The sequence below is a fragment of the Choloepus didactylus genome, chromosome 17 (genome assembly GCF_015220235.1).
Source record: "Choloepus didactylus isolate mChoDid1 chromosome 17, mChoDid1.pri, whole genome shotgun sequence".
Taxonomy (NCBI): Eukaryota; Metazoa; Chordata; class Mammalia; order Pilosa; family Megalonychidae; genus Choloepus; species Choloepus didactylus.
The window spans coordinates 59,057,984-59,076,326 of record NC_051323.1 but is presented as its reverse complement, the minus strand read 5'-3'; the positions used below and the strand labels follow the sequence as shown (position 1 = coordinate 59,076,326).

General features: G+C 40.8%; 1 protein-coding gene across 10 annotated transcripts in view; it reads left to right on the top strand.

Moving 5' to 3' along the window:
• LTBP1 (latent transforming growth factor beta binding protein 1) overlaps positions 1-18,343 on the top strand; it is a 413,770-nt gene that overhangs the window by 175,525 nt on the left and 219,902 nt on the right. For 6 of the 10 annotated variants that reach the window (XM_037806449.1, XM_037806448.1, XM_037806445.1 and 3 more), the window contains one exon: positions 10,121-10,288. The exons of 1 other annotated variant lie outside the window; for it this stretch is intronic. In XM_037806449.1, the coding sequence (XP_037662377.1) occupies positions 10,121-10,288 (168 nt within the window). Of the gene's footprint in view, positions 1-9,930; positions 10,289-18,343 lie in introns of those variants that run through there. 3 more of the 10 variants (XM_037806453.1, XM_037806452.1, XM_037806451.1) reach the window with 1 other exon arrangement.

Sequence of the window (18,343 nt, the reverse complement as noted above, 5' to 3'; positions counted from 1 at the left end):
AACAAAACAAAACAAAAAACAACTAAATGACAGAATCAGTATTTTGCAAGCTTGGATTCTCAGATTCTATAATTCTGAGTTACTTCAGAGATTTAAAAATGTCAAGCACTATATAATTAAGTGCTTCACCAGATTTTTCTTTCAATTGAATTTCTCCATCAAACTTGAAAGTTGTTTTGGCAGTTGCGAAATGTTCTTATCTTCGACTTCCTTAAAATAATATGAATTCAAATTATAACTTTATTTTCGTTTGCTCTGGATTTTCATTGAATCCCTCACAGGCACTTCTTGGCTCACAGCTCCAGGGACTCAGTATGCTTGTATAGGTAGGACTAGAGGCTTTGGTGTCCTTCTCTGCTGTGTCTTTTGACATTTTTTTTTTTTTTTTTCTTTTGAGCAGAATTTAAATTTTGTAAAGGACAATAAGCTGTTTCCTTTGTGTCCCCCTTTGGTGTCAGAGAGAAACCTCCAAGCCCCCTTTATGAAGGTAAAAGAACTTTAAGGATATTCAGCTCCTTTAAAGTTCTGTAGCTTCTGGTTATTAGTGGCTTGAGTAGAAGTCACTTGTCTGCCCTTTCCATTGTCTGTCTTTTCAGGTATTCCCGGCCTCTGTTCATGACACCTTTGATTGATTTCTCTTCATTTCCTCGCCTGTATTTTATTCCCATGTCACTCTGCTCTCACCACCTCCTCTTTCCCATTTCCAAAGAGGAAGAATCACCAGGTGGCATGCTAGTTAGCAACAGGAAAGGAAGATAAGATACACACTGTTTTCTTTGACTGAGGCCAAAGAAGGTGGGAAAAGTCAAGAAATGCATGTACATAGAAGCATATGCAAAGGGCCAAGAGAAAATGGAGGGTTGTAATGTGTGAGTACACCTAGGTCCGTGCATTCATGGAGGAGAGGGCAGTTTGGTTGAGTCGAAAGGATGAAAGGTGGAGAAGTGGGGTGGGGGAGGCTTTCTAGGGGGAGGAAGCTGCATGTAGTGGAAGCAGAGGTGGGAGGGAGTGGGGACTATTGGATAGTTTGACCGGGTGATGCCCTGCTCTGCATGGCGATGAGTCAGGAGATGAGGCTAAGTTGGTCTAGGTGGAGAAAGGTGTTAATTTCCTTCCAAGAAGTTTGATTGTGTCAGAAATGTTTCTCATGACATATTATTGATAATATAGAACCCTAATTCTTAGAGTGAAGGGTAGAGAGAACCTGGGGTCCTCATGGGAAATGGCATCCACTTCATCAAGCTTGTGAATAAGTCTTGAAGTTTGTACCTTGGAAAACAAATAGCCCAGTGGATTTCTGTCCTTTTAGTTGGATTTGCTTCTCACCATACAAACAAAAAGATGTTATTTATGGAACTGATAAGTGATACACTGATGGCAAATGCCTCCATTTACTTGCTCTTTGAAAAACAACAAATGTAGGGATAAATAAAACTAACTCTGTTCCAAAATTAAGGGACAGAAATCCTGAGTCATGTGAAGCATATCTAACCCACTGTTTCTGTGACGTTCCCAGGCAAGCTAGCCAGTTTGTAAGAGATTAGAGATCTTTTATGGATGACAGGTAAAGTGTTTGCTGCTCTGCTCCTTTTCCTGCTTTGGGGAACAACAGTGAAACCATCCCCTTGCCATCTGCATGGGATGCAAAGTCCTCCCTGGCAGCAAGGTCAGGCATAAGATCTCTGAGGGATGAATAGAGATTTTTCACACACGAAAATTGTATCTTTCAAATGGCATTTCCCCCTTGAGGAACAGATTCCCAGGAAGAGAAACATCTTGATCCATGAGGCAAAAAACAAAAACAAAACCAATCACTGGGAGAACTCATTTAACCCTCCACAGCTATGGCTCCCATGTTTGTCAGGATTCTAGATCCAGGCTGGGAATTACAGTCTTCATTCAGAATTGAGGAAATGGACACATTGAGTTCCCTCCCTCTCTTCCTCCCTTCCTTTCTTTTCTTCTAAGTTATGAATTTATTTAATCCTGTCTTCTTGGAGGATGTGTTTCTTCAGCTCTTTAATCATAGTGTTTCAAATATCACTGTCCATTTTGAATGGGACAGAGTCAGTTCTTTAATATTCAGGGCTAGAAGTGGAGAAGGTATTTCCAAATATATTCTAGACAGGGGAATTTTAAAAGCTGAGTTGAAGGAAACACCATGGGACATCCCGGTACCGTCTCAGGAATACCAAGCCCAATGCTTGTGGCCCATCTCTGCCTCTGGTTATTTGTGGAGCCTTCGGCACACCCCGTTCCCTGGACCATGGTCTCGAGTCTGTCATGCTTCTGTCCCAAACCTTCTTGGGCTTTAGTTTCCTCATCAGTAAACTGAAGAAGTTTGCCTAGGCAGCTGAGTTCTCTCAGGGTCTATGATATAAAGAAAATTATTTTATAAAAAGTCAGAAAATGAAAATAGTTGGAAGCTGTTGGTTTGTTTTGCTACTTCTCCACTTTTTACTGCCCACTGTATTTGCTTTCCCCAAACACTGGGCACAGTCCTGCTGGGTGTGAGTAAACTACTTGGGTAAAAGGGTCTTTCTGCTGTAAAATATATTATACCCTCAAGAATATTTGATTTGGTTCCAGGGGTAAAAATAGGACCTTTTCTTATATTTTTAGAGAGAAGTTATGTTTAGCTTCTAAGGGGGAAAAACTCAAAGGAGAAAAGGGAAAGAGTAAAACAATCCCATAGTCTCCTAATCTGCTTTGTAAGTCTTCTCAGGGTCAGTGGAGTCTGGGTGGCAGTATAGGATTGAGGATGAGAAAGCATGTGATTCTGGGTGAAAATCATAGTTCTTAAATTTTGAGTCAAGGTAAAACAGAGATTAAATGAGTGAAATTATATCTGCCTCCTGAAATAAGTGGGGAAATCTGGGATGATGTCTACCATCTTTACCAGTCGACTTCCGGTAGTCCCTCAGCCAGTCTCCCTGAGATTGGAACCAAAATGTAGTTGTTTTTTTAAATTTTTTTGTTTTGTTTTGGTGAATTTTTTGGTGAATGTGATGGCTTACGGATAATTCAAACCTGAGTTGCAGAATGTGGGTAGTAGTATGTTTGATTTCCTAGTTGTTCTTTGCCTAAAAAAGGGAATGAATACTTAGTAAACCAGAACTAAGTTAAAAATTAGACACCTGACACACTATCACATTTTTTTCCCACAAATTAGGGGAAGTTTCTGTCATGTGTCAGTCTGATGTTTGCATAACATGTTGTGAAATTTTTGGGAGCAAATAATTGTCTTTTTTTTTCTTTGGAAAAAGTGCTTGGGAAATTGCTATTTCCTGTTGCTTATTCAGTTCTCCTTGGCATGGTTCATTAAAACTTAACTTTGAAAATATATAATTGGCCAATTTTTGATATGTGTTAATGATTTGGAGGAAAAAAAATGTACTTTGTAATAGTTGCAGAGTTTCTAAGCCTTAATGACTTGTCTTCCCTTCATCTGAAACTATTCTGATTAAAATATTTCTCTCTGACATATAGTATTTTGTAAAGAGGCCTTGGGGCTGAAGATTTCAGACGACTGCTCTTTTTGCTTTTAACCCTGCTGATAATCACTCCATAGTTCAATATTAATATTTGTTATTCAGTTCTCCATCTGTGAAGCGTATTCATTCATTTGTTCAATTATTATTTCTTGATCACTGGCTGTGAGGTGCATGTTGGATATGGAGATATGTGTATAGCAGCCAACAGACACATTCCTGCCTTCATGGAGTTTATATTCTCATGACAATAATCAAATGCATATGTATAATTTATAATAAGTAGGAAAAGTAAAAGCAGGGCATGGGGAAGGGGAATATGGAAGGTGTGGTTTGCTGCAGGGTTACAGAAGGTGGTCAGGAAGGCCTCTCTGGGAGAGGGCTTGAAGGAGGGGAGGGAGGATGCTGTGTCTGTCCTGGGGGAAGTACATTCTAGATGCTCTGTGGGGAGAAGCAAGAGCAAAGGCTTGAGATAAGAGTGTGCCTGGTTTTGTGAGGAATAGCAGGGAAGCTAGAGTGGCCAGGGTGGAGTGGGCTGGGGGAAGAGTAGCAGGTGAGGTCAAAGCTGCCCCAGGGGCCAGTTTGTGGAGGACCCTGGAGGCATTTTGAAGCCTTTGGCTTGTATTCTGACTGATGTACGTTGTAAAAGGATGCAGTGAATGCTGTGTGGAGAATAGGCTGCGGGTGGGCATGGGGCTCCCTGGAGAGGATCAGGGGGGATGGCCAGTGAGGTAAGAGAACCAAGAGAATGGGATAACTGAAAAGTCAAGGGAACAAAGGGTGTCACAAAGCAGAGAGTGTTCTACCAGGTCAAATATAGTGAAAGTTTGAGTAAGAAAGAGTTAGAGGATTGGGCATTGGATTTGGCAACATGGAGGCCACTGGTGACATTTACTAGGGCAGCTTTGGTGAAGTGGTGGCAGCAAAACCCTGAATGGAGCAGGCTCAAGAGAGAATGGGAGGAGAGGCAGGGGAGGCAGCTACTATAGACAACTCTCTTGGGGAGTTTTGCTGTAAGGAGAGCAGAGAAATGGGGCGTTGTCTACTATAGGGTGAAATGGGGCCATTGGGAGGGAGAGAATATCCTTTAAAGATGAGAAGTAGTACAGCATGTTTGTGTGCCAATGGGAATGAAGTGAAAGGAAGTCTTGGAGTCACCAGAGAGGACGGGATCTGGAACTACAGTGGAGGAGTTGGCCTTAGATAGGACTACATCCTTTATCAGGAGGAAGACAGGACAGCTACAGATACAGATGGGTTGGGAGATGTGTATCTTGTAGCTTCAACTTTCTCTATGAGATAGTGAGGTCAGCCTTGAGGATTTGAGACTAAGTAGCTGCTGCATTTCTAGTCTGTATTTACAGATTCAAACATGGTATATATTTGGTACTTGCTTTTTGATGAGGAGATAAACATTTTTGAAAGAAACTCAGGATATATCCAGAAATGTATTCTTATCTTAGGCATTTTCATATGTATTCTCTTTCTTTGCCTCTTTATAGGTCTCTCCTTAAATGTGTATAAATAGAAGGAAATTGTGCTTGTGTATGTGAGAGAGATTAGTAGCTGACACACAGTTTCCTTCAGTGAACATTTATTAAGGGAGAATTGAAAGGGGAGAGAATGCAGATGTTTTCACTTAGATTTATATCACCTGTACAGCAACTATTTGCTGTAGTCTAGTCTATCTAGTCTATCTAACTGAAAAACTCAAGAGATGGAGTCTTATCTGAGGAAGTCCTCACATCGGTAGGAGAGCTCTTTTCCGAGTTTCCTTCTTGGTGGGTTTTCCAGGACTGGAGCAGCCCGATGAAGTAACGGATTTCATAGTAATTTCTATTTACGTAGCACCCTTCTTGAGGAACACAGAACACTGTATGAGCTTTATTTTAATAGTCCAGGAGGAGTCAAGCCGTTCCAAAGAGCTGAACAATAAAGGCCTGTTCTTCTAAGCATCATTTAATACTTTTGTGATTTGTCCTTCAAAGAATTCTTGGCCTTTGGGAGAGCAATGGACCGCAAGTGGGAGAAGGAGCTATTAGCTGTTCCTCTCACATTCAGAAGAGGGTACGTGTGAGTTGTGCCTTGAAGCAGCCTGAGGTCTTTTTAAACAGGTTTCTGTTAGTGGGCTGTGGGTTGACTTTTAACCTCGGAGAGGTGGGCTTTCCTTCTGGAGGATACTGTCTGTGCTTGTTGGCCCTGTTGTTTGAGTTGGATGACCGCTGACGTGCCGTCGCAGCATTCCGAGTGAGTGCTGAGGAGACTGTATTTGTTCCTGACGTCTGATGTGAGTCTTGAACTTGTTATATTTATTTTTTTGGCTGCCTTAGCTTTTGGTCACATCCTAGTCTAATGACTGAAAGATGTCAACTGTGCACTTTTCAAGGCTGAATTCCATTTGTCAAGAACGATTTTCACAATTTTGAATTTTTCTCTATTACTAATGATTGGGAAGCAGACATGAACACTTTCTGTCTTGGGAGGGTATCGGCTTCACTTCCACACCATTTGCCATTCCCCCCAAATATCTGTGGTTTGTTTTCCAACATGTGCCAATGCCTCCTCTTGGAGGTATGAAATTTGCACAGGGTCTGGCAGAAGCGCCAGACAGGATGTTGACTCTTGAGCGTCTTGACTGACTGGGTAGGAGGCCCAGTGGCGGTGCTACCTGGCTTCAGGCAATCCGAGTTTCTAGCCAAGGCTGCTCAAACCCACATTTTTAAAGTTCTTGCTTAAGATTTCTGGGGCTGATTTACCTTCAGGGGTCGAAAATTTAATTTTTTTCTCTCAGAGGGACCAAGCAGGAGAGCTGTGCCAAAGTTTCCCTGTTAACCGCTGACTGGCCTAACTTTTGTTTCTCAGGTTGGTAGTTCTTAGTCAGCCAGTAGGCACCACGGATGGTCTTCTCCCACAGATTTGATCGCCATCAAGCCATTTAACCTCGCCGGACTTCACTTTCCTCTCTGGTGAAGCAGGACCTTAGACCACAAGGACTTCAGCATCCCGTAGAGCCCCCGATCTCTTTGGGGTTCAACAGTTATGGTTTCCCCATGCACACCTTCTGGTCACTTCATTTATTTCACATTTATTGGACACCAGTGATCCTTAAGTGTTAGCATATTCAAGGAAGATGCCCATTCAAGAAAGATTCCGGGAAGATTAATGGCCCCTGGAGGAAAGTTCATGTCCATTATTATTAAATTCCTATTAAACTCTTGAAAGATAGACATTATTCCCTCTAGCTTGCTACATGTGAGGAATTTGAAGCTCAGAATAGTGGACCTTAGCTTTTAAAATTTAAACTAATTACACTATGTCACAGATATGTGGAAAGGATTTTTAGGGGTTGAGGGTGAGAAAGTATATTTTCAAACCTATTCAGTATTTATGAAGACCATATTAGATCTATGAAGGACAATCCAGTGTCAAAAGCAGCTGTAAGTTCTCTGACTACCGGATTAGAGAGGATTGACATTGAAAACTAAAGCTAATTATAATGAAGAAATAAGTGCTTCATGAGTAGACAAGAGGGCCCACTGAGAATTCAAGTGTCTGTTTTAGAATTAGATTACTTTGTAGCAGAATGCTTGTAAAACACAAGGGAAAATATGAAATAAAAAGCATTTCCTGCTTCCAAGAAGATGTGGACATTATAAAAATCAGAATTAAGTCATACGAAACTGCCTCTGCCTTTTGAAATTCCAGATGCTTCTGAGCCAACTTTTTTTTCTTTTTTGGCAAAGAAATATTATAATTTTCTAAAAAACAATAGGCTTGGAGACCTCAAGTGCCTATAAAGTGACTACCTAGCTGGGAGGTGAAACGGGAATCGTGATTAAGTGCTTGCTTTCTTTGGATGTCTCAGTTTGCCTAAGTGAGCATAATTTAGGTAACTGTACTAGCATCTGCATGGCAGCTGCTAGTGCTACAAGTTAATGCCAGAGAAGACAAAATAGTTGGCACACCATTTCTAATTTAATTATTGTACCGAGAGCCAGAAAAAATGTAAGTTTATATACTTTTTGAAGTGGGAAAATGTTGTCTCTTTTTTTCTTGGACTTCACACATATGTGCACACAAAGTATTCTCAAGATATTTGTAAGCATAGTCTGAAAACTTAGAGGATGAGCTAATTTTTTGTGTGCTACTGTAAAAAAAAAATCAAACGAGGTGAATTTTGTCTGATTGTATAATCAGCATTCCGTTGTAGTTTTTTACGTTTTAGAGGTAGACTCTCAGATAATTTTCAAATGTCATCTTAAGCATTGAAAACAGAGGTTTGCAAACTGTGTTTCTGTAAATAAAGCCTTATGGGAACAGAGTCATGTTCATTCCTTTCCATATCATCTGTGGCTGCTTTTGTACTACAATGGCAAAGTTGACTTGTAACTTTGCCATCTAGCCTAAAATATTTACTGTCTGGCTGTTTACAGGAGAAGCTTGTTGACCCCTGAGCTGAAGCATTCTTGGTAGCTTCCTATGGGATGCCATTTTGCCAGGGGCTGGAAGGGCTGGTTGGCTGCTGGAAGTCCTCCCCACCTCATCCAGGTGCCCTGATCTCAGTGTTAGATCCGCTGATGAGGGAGAAACTGTCTTGGAGAAGCAACTGAAGGAACTGAGGGTCTTTTTCCTCTTTGAGGAACCATTTTCATCCTCTATGAAATGAGAGGGCCAATCCTGCTGATCTCTTCAGGTCCCTTCAAACTCGAACTTTCTTTGATTCCATGACAGTTACCTTTAAGTAGCTGAAGGGCTATCATGTAGTAGATTAGATTGTTGTGACCATGGGGTGTCAAATTATGATTAGTGGGTACAGGTTGCTGTGGGAACATACTTCAGTTCAAGAAAGAATAGAACTTGCTTGGAGCTGTCCGTAAGTAGAACTTAGTGGGAAATGAGTTCTCCGTCACTAGAGGTGTTTAAATACAACTAGATGACCACAGGCCCATGGAATTCAAACACTGGATAAGAGTTGAGTCAGAAAACCTTTGAGGCTCCAACCTTGACATTCTTTCTGATGGCTTTTTTGGTTAAAGTTCTTTGCTTCTAAGCTCCGATTTTACCAGTTTATTCTCTTTAGGACCTAGAGAGGGATCTGGAATGATTTTCTGAAAACATAATCCTGGTCAAACCCAAAGCAGTATGAAGAGGGAGATGCTTTTCTGACAGGCAGGGGATGGCAGAGGAGAGGCTGTCCCCAGGGCCAACCTCCCTTTAGGCCACTTCAGTAACAGTGCACAAAAGGAAGGACACGGCTTCCTATTGGCCTTAGAGCCTCAGAGAGAAGCTGTCTCTTCACTTCCCGCCCAGGCTCCAGGAAAGAGCAAGGACTCAGCCGGGTATATTACAGATGTAAAAGTTGAAACAGGGCTTCTATATTGCTGTTTGCAAGGAAACTGTGTATTTAGATGGGAACCTGGCTGTGAAGGGCAGGTCTGAGTGAGGCCATACAGCCTCGGTCACACCTTCTCAACTCTGCCACTGTAGCACAGAAGCTGCCGTAGACAACAGATAAATGAAGCAGTGTGGCTGTGTTCCCATAGAACTTTATTTACAAAATAACAGGCAGTGGGCTGTATTTGGCCCTTGGGCTGCAGTTTGCCCACCTCTGATAGAGACATTGAAAGTTAGAACTGCTTAGAAAACATCTCATGTTTTGGGGAAAAGGTGAAATGAATTGTCTGAATTCACACTGTGAACTTGTGGTTGAGCCAGAATTAGAACTGAGAAATTGACTTTTAGTCTAATGCCCATCTTGTTACACTATGCTGCTGCCACTGCGTGGTCAGGTTATAGCATTTAGTTTTTAGGAGAGGGCCATGTGAACGAAAGGAATACCTGCTTCCAGAGGTCTGCAAACAGAAACAGTGAGAGTTCAAGGGTGGCATTTTTAAAGAAGGCAACGTCTTACCTCTATGACTCAGCCTAGCTCTTTCTTAGATGGGCTCTGTTTGCAGTAAAACAAAATACAGGCTTCCTAAATTCATATGGAGAAATAATGCCCCAGCGTTGTGAAAAAAGAAAGAAAGAAAGAAAGAAAGAAACGGGCTCCTGCAGCTGCGTCACAGGATTTGATCACTTCAGCTCGGAATGCCAGGAGATTTGAGACAGATGTTTTCAGACATGCCGCATGCCTAAAACATTTCCAGGGGTCGGGCTGCAAATAGTGATTTAATAAGTGGAGAAACAGGGAAAGTATGTAAGACGAGGACACAAAAGTTTGCTCACCGCTAGGTGCACGGCCAACCCCTTTGCATCACATCTGCCCGTCGGGCTTGGCGCTTGCATCTGCGTGCCCTCGCTGCACTGTTGCTCTTTGTCTGCCCGTGAATCGAGTGCAGCGCTGTGGTTAGTAATCCCACTCCAGTGACTCGACTTCAAATGTGGTTTTGGAGCGCATCCCAGAGTTCTGTTTGCTAAGCTTCCTACTCCTGTTTCAGAGACACCACTGGCCACAGAGCAGCAAGCACTGACGGCTTCCCTCTTCCCTTAAACCTGTCGGGTCGTGAGCTCTCTCTTTCCCCTTCTTGCTCCTTTTATTTTTTATTTTTTTTAAACCTCCCAAGGCAAGTTCATGGATACTAAGCTGATGTGTTTGTTGTTCTTTCTCTCCCTGCCTCCGCTCCCAGTGAGTAACCACACTGGCCGCATCAAGGTGGTCTTCACCCCGAGCATCTGTAAAGTGACCTGCACGAAGGGCAGCTGTCAGAACAGCTGTGAGAAGGGGAACACTACCACTCTCATCAGTGAGAACGGCCACGCTGCCGACACCCTGACGGCCACCAACTTCCGAGTGGGTGAGTTCCTCCACGGTCCCTGACCGTCCTTCCGAGCAGATCCGTGTGTGGTCGTAGCCCTAGGACACCCCTTCCACTCAGCCTGCTCTTGACTTGAGTGGGTCCCTGCCTGCGAGGATGGATAGGCTTCTTGCACAAGATCTTTTAAATGGCTTTCGGAATACTTTTTAACCTGATTTTTGGTTTCTTGAAGAAATGGCAGCTAGAATGTTGCCCTGTATTGCTTATCATTTACGCAGCCGTGTGGTGATGGCGAGGTTATAGTCGGGTAGGAGGGAATAGGTTTTAGATTGCAAAGTCTGCATTGATCAGCTCCAAATTTTATCTGCCTGGTGATAGGCAGAATTTGCATTAGATTTGACTCATGTTTTAAAATACAGAAGGTGGTAATGAAAGTTAAATTTTTGACTCATAAAATAATCATGCCCCCCCAAAAATCACTCTCTGAAAATGGTTAGAAACCTGTGTTCCGGTTGTAGAAAGGGATGCAGACGTGCATCCTTTGCCACGTTTCTGCTTTGTATCACCAAGACTGAATTATAAATTGATATATAATGTGGATTTTGGGGAAGATATACTAATATACTAATGAGAGAATTATTGTCATCTCTCAAACTTTACATCTTTCATAGTGTATTCAAATACAGATTATGGTAGTCACTGCAATAAAGGCTTTTTGTTTTTTTCATTTTTGTTCCTTTTTAACTTTTTTGTAAATTGAGAATGTATTGCGGTCCATTGAGTGCTGCCGTACTGCCACGATGTCATGCAATATGGTATTTTTGTCACAGAAAAAAATGTCTTTTATTATTTTTTGACCAATTATGGTTTGCCATGTGTACTCAAATAATCGCAGACACCCATGTTATGAGTTACTCACAAGAATAACCCAAATGTCAGACAGATAATAACACTGGCTAGATCTGGTCTTTTTATGGAATATTGCTGTTTAGTCTTGGGAGTGTGTGTCTGGGGCTAAGAGAGAGGGTGTCCATTTCAAATTGATTTCTATGAGAACAAAATACAAGGGACTGCTCTAAATCCTTATTAGCCCCGTGATTACTCTGCTGCTTTTTTCTGACTCCTAATCCTTATGAGGTCCGAGCAATGTTCCTGATTGTCTATTTGGAAAAAGCCAATGCCCGTAGAAAAGATTTGAGAAGGGTATTGTAAATTTCCTGGCTATGATAGGGTTACTTGGGGCATACTTTAAAAAGAATTTAGCTGTTGGGTGCCAAATGGCAAATTATGCTTAGCGGGGCAGATTGCCGAGTCGAATGGGAAGTGTGTTGAACTGATGACCAGGAAACTGCATCCCGCTCCTGGTTCCGCTGCTAACCAGCTAACCAGCTAACCCACAGGGTGTGCCAGTTAATAACTGGACCTCAGTTTTTCTCATCCATAAAAGAAATTGAATTATCTTTAGTGACCACTAAAACTCAGTCCCTCTCTAAAATCTTACGATTTTTTATCATTAAGAAGGAATAATATTTTCTGGCTTTTTTGGAGGGCTGTGGATGGGGAGAGGAAGGGAAGAGCAATTCCCAACAGGTTGTTTTGGACATTATGGTTTGCCCCCGTTTTTTCCTTTCTGGGTTGCCCTGCTTATTCTCATCCCTCTCTCTCTTTCATCATCAATAACAACAACTTCTTCTCTGTCTCCTCTCTCTTCCCCTCCTTCTTAGCAGTTATCATAAGTCTTTCAAGTAGGAACGACAGAATAGTTGGAATGGGCTGCAACTTTGCTGACAGTGTCTTCATTTTGAAACTAAATATTTGAATGCTTTGAGAAACAGGGGAAGTCTACTTGTTAAAACACGCTATACACTTTCCTCTCTGGCATTTAACCAGATGTTTAGGAACAGAATACATGTAGCCTATTCAAAATACAAAATGAAGCAAAATAATTTACAAAGAATTTCAAAAGCAGAACTCCTTCCTAAAAGTATAGGCAGAGTAGTTTAATTAAAAAGGGCAGGGGTGGGGGCATAGAAGTAAATAGTTTCACATTAAAAATCGTGAAAACTATTTCGTTTATATACTGTGCTATTTCCCACCTCTATTTGCATTTTAGTTTGAATATTGGACAGTTTGAGGGACAAGTTTCATAATTTTTCTTTAGTGAAGAGTGGTAATTTTGGAGAATTTATAGATTATTCAGAAATATGGAAAGATTTTAAAAATTCACTGGTTAGGCACTTAAGGTATCTTTTTGGACTTTAATTGGTCTTAATATAATTCCATTACTCCCAAAAAGTGGTCTTTTGATTTTTCAGTTATATATAAATATTTTTGGAGGGCTCTGGACATATGCCTATGTATATTTGTGTATGCTAGATTAAACCTTTTGACAAGTAAGATATGTATGTGGAAAATAGTACAGTTTGAGGAAAATTCAAAATCTTCTGTAACTTGTTAGCTATACTCTTTGACCTCTGATATTTAAGGTCATAAGAGGCAAGGGCCAGAATAGTAAATATTTTTGGCTTGGTGAGGCACCTCTGTCACAACTACTCACCTCTGCCCTGGTGGCTCGAAAGCAGCACACATAACATGTAAGTGAACGGGCACGGCTGTGTTACAAAAACAGTTGGTCAGTTGAATTTGACTAGCAAACCATAGTTTGCAGACTCCTGCTCTAAGGAGTCAAAATAATAGAAGGAAGATTAAATGGACTTCATAGTTGAGGCACCTTAGTTAAGTAATCCATTTTGATAACCAGAGCAGCAGAAATAATTTTGAACATTTGTATGGTGATTTACAGTTGGTTTTTTTTTTGGGGGGGGGGGAGGGCAGTTATTGTTACCACGTTATTGATAAGGGAATTTATGCACAGAAGGGTCAGCTGAACTTGCCTTAGTTATACAGCAAGTGGGTTAGCTAGGACTAGAACTTGGGTCTCCTTGTGCCACCTGTTTACTTACCTCTCTGGGGCCTGATCACGAGGTGTAGAGGGACCAGGGTTGAGCCTTGTAGGAAGGCTGCCTGCTATCATTGAGGGAGAGAGAGAGAGAGATCCTGAGAGTCCCATAGACTCGGGCTCAAATCCTGCCTTCATCTCCCTCCAGCTCTGGCTTTGGCACGTTCTGGCCCCATAACCTGCCTGGGCCAACTCGCCTCACCCACATAATGCAGGTAACAATAGAGGAAGGGAAGTGCGCAGAAGTGTTTTGTAGCAGGCAGTTGGGTCATATTCCTTCCTTCCTTCTTTCATGTGTCTTCTTCATTGGTCCTTCTGGTTTATGATGACTGTGAGTCCAGATGACTATTTTTCTCGTTAACTATTAAGCATATAGTCTCTGTTCTTGTGTATTCAGTGGCAGAAATCATAAGTAACTTACTTGACTTTAAAACTGAGGCCCAAATGAAGAAGATACCAATGGTAAGTACTCTGGGATTCTAGACAGAACTCCATTTTATGAATGGTGATATTGATCTGGTGTAACAGAATATTTGCACTAAATGGTGTTTCCCATAAAGCAGGTTTCTAATTCTAATAACCTTTTTTTTTATGGCAGTCTGAGGTCTGCCTCCGCCTCATTCTGCCTTTTTAAAAAATGAAAATGTACCCTCAGTTGGATGGTCCAGCAGGTTAACTGTTGTTGATTTAATGGATTCCTTCCATTTCATAGCATTATAATGGAGATAACCTTCTGGGATTTTTTTAAGTTGTGTATTGAGTATTATGTTCCTCCAACAAGAAAAACATACGAATTCATGTTGTCACAACTAGGATGTTTCAAATACAGTGATACTGTCACTTGGCATAACTTGTTTGTAGAGATATTGAAAAGCAATTATGATTGCTAAAATAACACATTAGGTTTATATGGTGCTGCTTTCTCTGAGGAGTTACACAAGACTCACATTCTTTTAGCACCAATTGAATAATTACAAAAAAGTATGTCCACGTGTTATTTCATATGAGGCTTACTACCTCTCAGAGAGGTAAATGGTAGTATCCATATATTGTAGATGTGGGTGCTGAGGCTTTAGGGGCTTGCTTAAAGGTGACTTAAAATCAAGTTTTCTTCTCCCTGAGTCCAAGTGCCTCCAGCTCTCCCCTGTTGCCTCCTATGACCATATATTAAGTGATTATGTATGAAACATTGTACTAGATTTTCGAAGACGAGCAAATCACAAAGCTGCCCTATAAGAGCTAATGTTTTGGGGAGGTGAAGTGGAGTAAGTGAAGTGCAGATAAACCTGAATCAAGGTAGAAGGCTCTTAGAAGGAGCCTAGAGGAGGGAGCCATCACTGCTAGCTGAGGGAGGGTGTTTAGAGAGAAACAGCTTTTCTGTTCTGTTCATCGTGCTCTCCCCAGCTCCTTAACTTATTGTCTCATAGTGGGAGCTTAGCAAATATTCGTTGCCTGATTGTAGACTGATGGGAGCAGTGGAACTTGAATCTTTGGTGACTTCCAACAATTAAGATAGATGGGGAGTAGAGGGAAGAGAGGGGATAAAGTTGGTATGAGATAGAAGAATTTACCCGTTAGAAGAGTTAGGCAGGGAGATAGGAAAGCAAGGTGGCTTCTGGGAATTGGAAATAGTTTCACGTAAGCATAAAATATGTGATGGGTAATCATAGGGGATGGCAAGGCTGGGGAAGTAGACCGGAACAAGGCGTATGAACTTGAGTTTTACTCTTTCAGTTCTTACTCAAGTTCTCTAAAAAGGAGAATTTAATATTTATTGTTTTGAAAAAAAGAGAGGGCAGTTCTCTCAGTTTTTTAGATAGGTAACTTATGTTTTAAGAGGCAAAATAAGTCTTTGAACAGCTCATAGTAATGAATGACAACCTCTAGCTTCCTTCAGCTGTTGTGAGGATTGTTTGAGGCATTGCACTAGAAAGCTTCCCCGTAAATCTCATAAAACAAACTTAATACTACAGTGTTTTGATTAGGAATATAAGCAGCCCATGTTGCTAAATTCATTATACAGGTTCTTTGTAGAAGGGCGGAAGAAAATTCCTTCTCAGTGAGGCATTAAATACACCAACATAACCACCCAAGGAGGAGAAGCATTTAGATCTTTTTCTGGCAACTTAATTGAGACACTGATTCTTTTGCTTCTGCCAATTGTCGTTTATTAGACCTCTTGAGGTTTATCCACTACAGAAACCAAAGAAAAGGCCACACTGTTGCTTTTCTGTGAATGTTTTTGCCCCTTAATGCGTTGTATAGCTATTCCTTATGTTTTCTAAAGGTGATCCAATACTATAATAAAGGGAAGCAATCTCCTTTCATTTGCGCAATTTAGTATGTCTAAGAATTTGTCAAAGAAACTATTCCCAAATGTATTTCATTATGTCAGATTATTTTATTTCCTAATACTGAGTAAATGTCATCAGGTAGAGCATTTCCTTTTGATTTTATTTACTCTGTGGAGCACCTCCCAAAAGCTGTTATTAGGAAGAGTCATTCATTTAACATACATTTATTGAGCACCTACTGTGTGTCAGGGATTGCTTTAGCCAATTAAGGATAGAGCAATGAACCAAACAAAGTCCTTGCTCTCTTAGCACACTAAAAAATATAATATGTGTATGTGCATGCACTGCTGTCAAATATGCACTGCCAAAATATAGTGTACGAAACATTGTATGTGCTGTAGTGTCGGGAAGGGTAAATAGCATGAAGAAAAGTAAAGTTGGGAAGGGCAATAGAGAACAGTGGGGGGTGATGGTGGAAGGTGTGGGTTGCTATTTTAGACAGGTCAGGGACGGTCTCTCGGATGACACTTGAATGGAGACTGGAATGAAGTGAGGGGGACTCTGGGAGAGAACATCACAGACTGTGTAATCTAACACTATAGCCACGCTATTGCACACTCTTTCCATACCATTTTGGGTTAGGTTTTCTTGACCTGCATTGTTATCAGGGAATCCTATTAAAGATCACTATAGATAAAGGGCCTTGTTCATAAAAGGCAAGCCTTATCCCCTGGTGAAAAAAAGGAAATGGCCTTGGAATTAATGCAGAAGGAATCTTGGTTACTTATGAGACAAACTGTCCATTCTTAAATATTGAAATGAATTAAACAAAAGCTGTGTCACCTCTTTCTCCAACATGCTTTTATGTAAGACAGTCTTGTCCAAGTGGCAGGTTCAGGACTAAAACTCAAGTCTCCCTTTTCACTATTAAAGATTCCACAATCAACATCAGCAGATTACACTGTAGTCAAGTACTTGTAAGTGGAAACCCAGTTTTTAAAAAGAATCAACTGCATGAATTATGGGTTTAGAATCTCATGGAGATAAACTGTAAAACATATCCTCTCCTGATTTGATGGAATTAAGAATGACGTTTTATTCAAGTAAAAAAGCGCAAAAGAAAGAACTGTGCAAGTTCCAAGTTTCCTGAGCAAGATGACCAAAACATAGGGGAAAACTGCTACAAGAGGTTATATGCAGGTGAGGGCAATGTCCTTTACTGGCTCTCTAGGGCTGTTTCTTAGTCCAAAAGTGAATGCTTTAAAAGTATGACATATATCATTGTCCAGCTAACCTAGAGTGTTTTTGGCCCTAAAGAAGTTTTTCTTTTTTCAACAAGTTAAATAACATGTCAGACATTTAATGCTTGAGTAGTTTTTTCTTTCAAACTTAGCAAAATGACCCTTCAAAAGGCATGTGCAAAGACATCTGAGTCAGAAATAACAAACTTGTACCGGCCCAAGGTGCTGTGTTTATTTGAACCTGTGATGATGCTATCATTCAAATAAACACGCTCAGTGTTCTCTCCTTCTCCAGTGGCCATAGCTCAGACACATAGCTCAAATAAGTGTCCACAGTAGCAATGGTGAGTGTTGAAAAGTGGTTTCTATTATATAATCACTTCTGGGATGTGCAAAAATGCCTCCTGTGCTAAGCATTTCCCCATTCATTATTTCTTGCTTCAGTTTCTAAAGAATTCCAATAAGAAAGGCCCATCAAGCCCATTTGAATGAGCCATCTCAAGCCATCCCAAACCATCTCAATCCTTGCATTCTCTGGAATCCAACATAATCATCTGGATAAGTATCAAATGTAAATCAAGCCTCCAGGAGCCTGGGTCCAATTTATTAGGTAACACAAGGGAGGGCTGAACAAGCAAAGTATCAGCATGGGCACCCAACACCATCATTAAAGGAAAACATTTGTGACAAAAATGCTGGCGATTTCATCCGAGAACAATCTGGAGATTTCCAGAGGATTTTCCGTCGTCCTGGGTAGTGTCAGAGAGAGGGTCCAAGATGTTATCTGATAGGGAAAAAAAGAAATGACTTTGGCACTATTGCATTTTGAGCCAAATAATTCTTTGTTGTGGGGGCTACCCTGTGCCTCATAAGCTGATTGGCAGCATCACTGACCTCTACCCACTAGTTGCCAGGAGCACCCCTCAGTTTGGACAACCAAAATTGTTTCCTTCATATTGCTGAGTAATCCCTAGTGGGGTAAAATGCTCCTGACTGAGAACCATTGGCCTAAATAAAATCACCCATTATGCATTAATTCCCCATTCTGCCTATCTCCTTTACCCCTGGAAACCTGTACTCTAATTTCTCTCTGTGAGCTTGCATGTTCTCTGATATTTTTTTTCTCTCTGATTTTTAAGTTATTTGGGGGCTTAAATTTAACATCCTAAACTCTATAGCAATCTCATTTGCTTTGCCACCAGTTTAACTTCAATAATATATGCAAACTATGCCCCTATACCCCTCTGTTCCCCCACCATTATATAGTTCTTGTTACAAATTATGTGTTTATGTTTTATAAGTCCAAAAACACTGATTTTTTTCATTACATTTTATGCATTTGCCTTTTAGATGATATAGGAAGTAAAAAGTAGAGTGAAAAACCCAAAATACAATAGTTCTAGCGTTTATATTTTCCTGTGTTGTTACCCTTACTGGAGACCTTTATTTCTTTATGCAGCTTCAATCTATTGTTTATTGTCTTTTCCTTTCCAACTGCAGAACTTTCTTTAACATGTCTTTTAGGGTTGGTCTACTGGTGACAAACTCCTCCAGCTTTTGTTTATCTGGCAATGTCTTAATCTCGCTCTCATTTTTGAAA